Below are 9,301 nucleotides of genomic sequence, written 5' to 3' on the forward strand. Positions count from 1 at the left end.
TTTTGTTTAGAAGACCGCCCCCCCCCCCCCCCCGCCTTCATTTTCCACACCACATTTTTGTGTTTGGAATATCACCAAATGATCACTGTGATCAGATCCGCATTGTGTCAAACTCTCCACTTTTTCACTTTCCCGCTAAGGCAATGCAACCTGGGACGGTGCGGAAACTCTGTGGTAGTGTGCTGGCTTTGTTGGCAGTCTCCCAGGGTGCGGCACATCTAGACCGCCTGCTTTCTCAAGAAACACTCGACTACATTGGCTACTACGATAACCTGGTATGTTTCTCTGTTGTTCGGGCGAAGTTTCCCCGCCCTATAATTTGTCGTTTATTTCTGTCTGCATACAAAATCAATATTAGTCTACAACACGAACTACGTGGACGTTTTGTAACCGTGTCCATGCGCCTTGAGATGTTGGTCTCATCACACTTGTGTACACGACTCCTCGTGCCCTGAATCGGTGCTCCACCGGCTAGACTGCCAAGATGCTGCAGTTCGTCACATTATTCGCCATAAGCGCACCGTAAGCGCATTTCCCAATCGACGACACCGGTATGTACAGATAGGGAGTCGATTGGGGTTTACTCGCTCCAATTCCCCAGACAGTCAATCCGCCCCTATCAAACCCACTCTTGAGGGTGGTCTAATCGGGGAAATACTTACCGGAGAACTGAGCAGTTGTCTTTTGTCCATGATGGTCCTTGTTACCTGTTTTTTTTCAAAACCAAATTAGACCAGCCATCACATGAATGCGTGTTTCTCCCTCGAAAAGTCTAAGGATTGGGATAACCTCTCTGCAAAGTGTATATGCTACTGGTTGGTAATATTTCCAGCATCTCACTTCCGTCAACAATACATCTGTCATCGGAGACATATTGTCAACACACGCATTTCGCTGGCGGTTTGGTGGTTTTCCTTGGACTTGAGGTGACCCTTCTATTCATCCATACCAGTTATCTGCATTTTACTTTCCAGGAACAGAGCAAAACCGGCTTTTATTGCAAGTTGTTCCATAAGTGCAACTCTCAGTCACAAATATCGCGCGCAGTTCGACACAAAGTAGTCATGTTCCTATGCTTTAATGACTACTGTATCTCAGTTGGCAAGTGGTATGTGCCGAAAAAATCTTCCTGCTGTAACGCCCTTCGGCCATGCTACCCGAAGGAAGCATGAGGGCTGGGCTACTGTCAGATTGCCCAAGCGTAGACAGGGGAAGTCGAGAAGCAGGGGTCAGGTTCGAACCACGGGCTTTGCCGTCATTAAATTCACTCTCCTATCACTTGAGCCATCTCACCCCAGTATGTACCAAACCTGATCAAACAAAACCTGTGGTACCAACCATTTGTCACTCGTTTTGTTCAAGTTGTGTGCGAATCTCCTCAGTTGATCTATCATGTCTCTGTTTGATCAGACTTTTGCGCATGGGAAAATATCTTGTTGCTAGAATATAACCAAGATAGCCGTGATGCCTTGAGGAGCTGTGTCAAACTACTGACCGATTGCGCTTTTAATCCTGTGACTGTGGAACGTTATCTCGAAGTAATACCAGTCAGATGGTTGAGGGGGCATGTTCACACTCTACACTGAATGCCGTCGCATTCCTGTATTTTTATGGTAGCGTGAGGAGCTTTAGGAACTTTCAATCATGATTTCTGCCGACAAACTCCATGAGATGAGCACTGCCCCTATCTCGTCTCTATCTCAATTGTTTTTATACCATTTTTACGATTGTGTGTATTTTTGTGCCCGCAGCGGGTAGCTGTGCCAGAATCTCATCTATCCTGAGTTTTGCGTTCCGTCGATCGTACATTCACATTTCAGCCGGTGCGTTGGACGCAGCCCGGTTTTCACTAGCCTGTGAAATTCATACTTGCTTAGCTCAGTATCTTGAAAGTAAACTGAGATTTACCATGTCCAGACGTAACACACTACTCACAAAGTTGCTGAAAACTCTTTAGCATAAACGAGACGTGCAGCTGGATTCTTTTGAGTCTCTTATCAGAACTGAACTCAAGTGCAAATGAGAGTATTTGTTGATTTTTTTGCGCGTGCATGCTCAGTTCGTGGCAAACATTATTCATATCCTGGATGACACGCATCAGCTTTTGTTTGTTCGAGGCGCTTGACTCCTTCCACTCAAGCTGACGCATATAACCGTACAAACATGTTGCTGAATTGTCTCCTATACCTCTACATCGTTGTGTAAAACTGAGCTAACACGCACAAGTGTCGCTAATCACTACGTAGCCATTCCATGTGTCCTGACCCCCTTTAATGAACACGATTCTCATGTCTATTGACTGGTAGTGGAATCCACAACATTCTGCACAGATGTCCACACTCCACTACTCACATCCAAGCCATCAAGTGGCTGGTTTTTTGCACCAGTTTTGCTGGTTTCAAAAGACCGTTCGACACATCTTTTCGTCTCAAACCGTACAGTCCAATCGATCGACATTTCATGGTGTCGTCCGGAGGACTACCGTCACTAGCAGGTTTTGTGCTTGACCAGTGCACAATACGAGATCCTGTTTGAACACTCGGATGAATATGAGTTGCACTGGGTGGTTTCGCATTAGTCTTTCTTTTTACTCGCTCTGTCCTGTTTCCGTGGGCATCATTTTCACCACTTCTATGACCGCGGTAGTGATCATGTCATCCTTCAACTTGACAGATTCTCCCGGTTCACCTGCATGCCCGTTTGGTCAATGTTCACATCACTCGTTCGGCTCAGCGACTGAACCAGTACGAGGTAGCTGGGATTGAGTCAGAAATGAGCCGACGACTTCGAGAAGCCCAATTCCTTCTGCATCAGTGGACCGCGTGGCTGAGTGAGATTGAACAGGAGCAATGCCGGGTGTTGCTGGCCTACAAGGTATTTGTTGTTCGCACTCGTTGTATGCTTCTACAGTACTCTCACACTCTTACTGCTTAGTGCTTCACCTGACAAGGTGGGTGACTGGGAGTTTTGTTGATTTACTTACGCTACAAAGTCACACCGATTTTCGACTGTGGAACTAGTCATATCTGTGATTGAATGTGAGTAACTCTGTGTAGTTTTCTATACCAGAGCTGCAATTGAAGTGGCCGCCCCTGACAACGTTTATAGGCACGATTTTACCCCTCTTCCTGGTTTTGTTATTACCCTCGATTGTGGCTACTCTAAGTAACTTCATTATTTGTCCCAAATTTCCTACCCTTCTCAGGCTGCTGCTCAACAAGTCAGAAACAGAATGGCCACCAAACTCAACCGAAACCCAGCGTTGAATAAGCTTCAGTTGCCCGTGCACATGATACATAGTGGACCAAGTCAGGCGCATGCTCAGCCCTCTGATTGGTCTAATCTTCGCGCCAATGACGGTGGTACCGCAATTCATCAGTCTAAAGGAACTGCGGATGCGTTCGTTCCAAAACATTGCCGCATGACTCAGTCCGAACGGGAGATTGAATTGGCTGAGACAAGGCGCCTGGATTGTCCGAAATGTCCACTTAATGCTATCGTGCCACACTTGTTCAAAGAGTGAGTCTTCACTTTTATCATTTATTTTTGAAAAGCATGGTCACAAACACAAAAAGTGAATGTGAAAGGGTAACAGGATAACAGGAGATAAAGCAGAGAAACGTCTCTTTCGTAGTCATGCCACCAACAGTTCCAGTCACGTGAGATGAATCCCAATGTATGTAAAAATTTCGATATGGAAACACGCGTCTAAAGACCAACAACCGAAGAAAGGACAAACAATGTTGAATGCTCTTCAAGGTAAGGTAGGCGCTAGCACAGTCAAGACTCGCACATCATTTGGCTGACAGTTTTTCTTTTTGAATTTGGATTGTGTGCGCACATGATAGTTTCTAGTTCAGGTCTTCTGGTGGAGACTAAGTGACAAAGGTAACGCACTACTATTATCATTTATTTTTGAAGAGCATAGTCACACACATAAAAAGTGAATGCAAGCGATGAATGCGAAAGAGTAACAGGAGAATATGGGAGAAAAGAGAGAAACGTCTCATTCGAAATCATGCCAAAGACAGTGCCAGTCTGTTGAGGTGAATCCCAAAGTATGTAAAGATTTTGGTATGGGAACACGCGTCTATAGACCAACAACCAAAGAAAGGACAAACAATGTTGAATGCTCTTCAAGGTAAGGTAGGCGCTAGCACAGTCAAGACTCGCACATCATTTGGCTGACAGTTTTTCTTTTTGAATTTGGATTGTGTGCGCACATGATAGTTTCTAGTTCAGGTCTTCTGGTGGAGACTAAGTGACAAAGGTAACGCACTACTATTATCATTTATTTTTGAAGAGCATAGTCACACACATAAAAAGTGAATGCAAGCGATGAATGCGAAAGAGTAACAGGAGAATATGGGAGAAAAGAGAGAAACGTCTCATTCGAAATCATGCCAAAGACAGTGCCAGTCTGTTGAGGTGAATCCCAAAGTATGTAAAGATTTTGGTATGGGAACACGCGTCTATAGACCAACAACCAAAGAAAGGACAAACAATGTTGAATGCTCTTCAAGGGGTTGCATCGGAGCCGGATACCGCGGATAAATATCCGTGGAAACACTCGTTCTGGGAATACGAGCCATCGATTCGAGAGAGGCGAAGTGACCAACTCTCGTATACCGCGACCGTCATCGCGGATTATTGATGTAGGACATAACTAGCATTATGCTAGCTAGAAAGTATGATCCGAATTTAGACCGGCCTCTACTCTGAAAGTGTCCTTCTCTCCAGCAACCCACTTTGAATAACGCTCGAGTCGGTGCAACTGTTTGAAGGTCTTTGTAGAACACTTGTTAATATCCCGAAAATTTCACTTACTAGAGAAGTCGCCTGAAAGATGCCAACAATCTTTTTTCTACTTATTTCGCATCCTATGAATCCCTTTCTGAATGTCCGGTATTTCACTGTCGATTGTAGCTATAATGCATCGCAATATTTCGACGAAGTTGTGAAACAGTCAGAGGCGTGGTTGTCCGCAGCACGTGACTATTTGAGCCGCATCTTCTACTGTCTCTTCGTCTACATAAGTGCTCTCATCCTGTGGAATATGGCTGGATCTCTTGTGTGGTTCTACCTGAATCGGTGAGTTTCTGCATCTTGATGTTTGTTTTGATGGGAGGAATGTAGACTGGACTACACATAACTTGTAGAAGAAGAGGGCAACCACTTATGGAAGAAACTGGGACGTGTCATGTGGACTGTGTTCAACGCTTGTTTACGCGTATATATTGATTCTCAGTTCCAATTTTCTGTCGCCCGAGAAATGCCTTTGATTTCGTGATATATGTAGGCCCAGCGTTATAAACAGAACAAAACTTCCTCGTTGAACTAACAGCGGACCGTCTTATCTGTCTGTTCGACACGACTAGCTGGTATCAGGCAGTTGCACCTAGCCTGCCGTGTTACACTCAAAACCAGATTGTGATGGTGGATTCGGTGCGGCATGTAGGCTGGGACGCGTCATGAAACTCAACTGACAGCGGAAATTTGACTAGATGAACATACACTGAACACACAGTAACATCGTCCTCATCTTGGTTCATCACACTCGCTGTAACCGTTCAGCTGTAACACCCTTTCGGTGCCTAGCTGCCATGCCACCCGAAGGTTGCACGAGGACTGGGACACTGCCAGGTTGTCCAAGCCTAGACCGAGGAAGTCGAAAGACAGAGGCTGGGTTCGAACCACGGAACTTCAGGTCAGTAAACCCGCGCTCTAACCACTTGAGCCATTCCGCTGTACGATCCACTATCGTTTCTCGGAGGTTCGCGGACTTCGAGTGTCTTGCTCGATATCGTTGGTAGCTCAGTTTGGTTTCACGACGTATTGTGCGGTCACACGACGGTACAATGTGAAGTGCGCGGTGATCTGGGTTGAAGTGATCTATTGGAATACGTATACACATGACCTTGGTACACATCAATGGCCGTTGCCCACCGCGACAATACAGAATAGCCGCATAGTGACCCACATAAGTGCTCAACTCACCCGTACATGTATACCATTGGTTGACTGTCCACATGCATTTCCGGTAAGTTTTGGGGATAAAGTACGAGCTTCTGGTAGAGTTTGACTATGTTCAAGGTTGAAATGATTCAGTCAATTGGAGAAAGTTTGTAATTGATTGAGAAGTCATCGTTGCAGAAGGTCTTGGTAAACAATCGGTAGGTTTCTTATTTTGCAACGTTTCACCTTTGACACAAAAGCTTTATCAGGCCAAGCGAACAGGTCATCAAGTTTATCATGTTTTAAGGCAGAAGGAGAGCTAATCAGTAAGTCCCATTCAGATTATCACACTAGATCCGTGTTGAGTGTCAATTAACGACTCTTGTCGGTTGGTATGGTTGCCAAAATCTTGCGTTGATGGGTTGGTGGAGTTTCAAATTAGTTCCGATCGAGTTTGGTTCCTTAATCTTCCACCTCGATTTGTTTCGATTGATGATTCACCGCTAGTGTTGCGATAGTTTCTTTTGGGGGAGAAACGTCGGTGAGCTTAATTGTTGGTTCCTTTCTTCTATCTTTATGTTGTACGACGCGATTCCCCCCATTGTGTTATTTTGTTCTGTGCCTATACCACCCTTCTTGTTTTTGACCTGAACGTAAACCGTTCTTTGACCTTGTCATCGGACGTGTTGTTTAAGTTCACAAGTGGCTTTGAGTTGGTATGGACTTTGAGACCCGTTGGTAATTAGCAGTTCCTAAACCGACGTAGTCCCACGATTTGAGGTTTGTAAAGTTTTATCATTTTATTATTGTACCTAAACTATCGCATTTGCAGATAAACCTCTATTTGAAAAGTTTGACTTTTGGGGTTTTGCACGTAACTCGGCGTGGTCCAACAGATTGCTGCAATCAACCTACATTAAGTGCAGTTCGGGTGATGACTAATTCTCTTTCTGTACAGGTAGCGAAATCCAACAGGGATTCGTTTGGGACTGCTGTTATCTCATATAAAACGGGGACATCAGAAGTCACTCGAAGGATTCTAAACACGACTAACATGAGGTTAGCTTTCCAAAAGGGAAACTCGACATTCTGCCCCGGTGCGATTGAACGATCACTTCTCGGTGAACAGAACCAGGGACTGTGTCTGCAAAATTGAGTGTAACGACTGCACTAAGGTCTATACGGGACAAACGGCCAGGGGACTTCGCATCAGAATCGGAGAGCATAGGGGGAAAATGAACAGTCCGCCGAGAAACTCAGATGAATATCGTACGTTACTGAAAGACTCGACACTGTGGAACGGAAACCGAACACAGAAGACAAAATAGATTTAGAAAATGGTGAGGTTTTGAGGCGGGGACTACGGCCCACGCCACACAGACTGATGGCCGAAGCGGTAGAAAACCCCAAGCATCCCAGTGTCAACAGAATAGACTGCGTGGAACTGCCATGCGTGTGGAGAACAGTTTTGGATCAATCGAGCTGAAACGTGTTGCTGTGCGGTTATCAGAAGTAGGAGTGGTCATTACCCTATCGCACTTAACCTCACCCACTTTCCCTCCCTCAACGAAATTACCATAGCACTCACAAGCCCACGAAGACCGACGACATTTACCAGTGACACTCGCAGTGAATCATTAATCGAAGCAAAGTGAAGTGGAAGATTGAGGAACTAAACTCGATCGGAACTAACTTGAAACTCCACCAACCCATCAACGCAAGGTTTTGGCAACCACACTAACCGATAAGAGCCGGTAATTGACTCTGAACACTGATCTGGTTCTCTAATATACTTGGTCTGCGAAGCTTTTGTGTCAAAAGCGAAACGTTGCCAAATAAAAAACCCGTCGGATTGTTTACCGAACCCTTCTGAAACGGACTTGTTAACGTTTTAAATCACAAGTGGAAATCAAGTTCCCTGTCACCTTGTTTAACCCACTAGTTTTTTTCTGTGGTTCAGCCTATCTCCGGTTACTTTGCTTATCCGCATTTGTTGGGTAACTTACCTTTTTCGGCTTGCGTGTTTTCCCGTAGTACCTTTCTCGGTCAGCAAGTTGGTTTTCATTCATTCTTTTGCGTGGTGACTACCATACCGAGGGAGCTTACTAACTGCGAGGTCGCGCCGCAGTGACGCGGTGCGTTACCTCCGTGTTAACCGGGCGCCGGAATGCTTATTTTGGTGGATCACTTTAACTTTCACATCCACACGTTTGAAATCGGAACTTTCTAGCGGGCAACAAATAACTACCAGAACACCGCAAATTACTGACACCTGTGAGTAGTGGGTACTGGGTGACCCGCAGGAAGTTCACCCCATGGAGTGCTGTGATGAAGGGCGAGGATGACGTCCTCACGCGCTATCGATAATCTAGACCTAGGGTACCGTTATTTTGTTTCTCTTGTGACAATATTGCTGAACGGAATTCTATAATCGTGGTTCGGTGTCTTAGGTGTTGTGACGCCGCGCACTGCCGGACTAGAACCATTCGATGATCCTACCCAGTGGACGCCAGCCAAAGGTCCTTTTATCGCTTGTTTGCGCTTACAACCGAGGCGATTTATATGATATATAAGTCCCCTTTTCTGTTTGTCAGACGTCACCATCGATTTCGAGGCGTGCTCTCTCGGTTAGTATTCCCTGCGACCGTCGGTTCATTCAATTTTAGATGTTTGCCAATAATCACCATTCCTTTTTTCCTTCCAGATTAAACATTTTACCAAAGAAGGTTTTATTCGAATCGGATATCTCCAGTTGGTACGCTGCTCATTCTCCATCGGAGGCTAACGCAGGTGGTATTGCTTCGAACAACTAGAATCGCTTTGTTTGAACTATGCATTTCTTTCTCAATCTATTTTTCCTGTGATTGGCTCTGTCACCAAGCCTTGTAGTCCTAACTGATTATCCGTTATACTCGGTGTTTCTCTCTCTCTCTCTCTCTCTCTTCGGGTACTCCATTTGTTAACTTGTCTACGGCGATTTCTCTCCACCTGACAACTACTTTACGTTCTGTCTGCGTTTCCTCCTCACCCTTCTCCCAACAGAGTCATACAAACAACTATGGTTGTTAAATCCTTGCTAAGTTGAGTTATTCTTCCTGTATCCCATTTTGTTTCTCAGCACTGATTTGTCCCGATCTGTTGTTTTGTGGTCAATATATCAAACTCTTCAAGTTTTTTTCCAAGGATGGGTCACTACTTGAGGAAGTTTCCAGTGCCCACTTTTTTGTTGCGGCGTCTGCTGTCATGCCGTCATCACGGAGCCAAACACTACACCAAGTTCTTAGATGCGGGTTTGTCTTCATCAAAGAAAATACGTGTACCCTTTGATAAGTGGTCGCCTCGTGCA

The 9,301-nt window shown here is 45.2% G+C and overlaps 1 protein-coding gene across 1 annotated transcript in view; it reads left to right on the forward strand.

Moving 5' to 3' along the window:
• The window catches only part of T265_15584 (hypothetical protein), a gene marked incomplete at both ends in the record, with an annotated part of 77,513 nt that extends 68,628 nt beyond the window's left edge, over nt 1-8,885 (forward strand). Inside the window, 5 exons of the mRNA XM_009178680.1 lie at nt 141-275; nt 2,674-2,874; nt 3,206-3,519; nt 4,927-5,091; nt 8,660-8,885. Of these exons, the coding sequence (XP_009176944.1) occupies nt 141-275; nt 2,674-2,874; nt 3,206-3,519; nt 4,927-5,091; nt 8,660-8,768 (924 nt within the window). The remainder of the gene's footprint in view (nt 1-140; nt 276-2,673; nt 2,875-3,205; nt 3,520-4,926; nt 5,092-8,659) is intronic.
• Between the last annotated feature and the right edge of the window lie 416 nt (nt 8,886-9,301).

This window comes from Opisthorchis viverrini (assembly GCF_000715545.1).
Source record: "Opisthorchis viverrini unplaced genomic scaffold scaffold1367, whole genome shotgun sequence".
NCBI lineage: Eukaryota > Metazoa > Platyhelminthes > Trematoda > Opisthorchiida > Opisthorchiidae > Opisthorchis > Opisthorchis viverrini.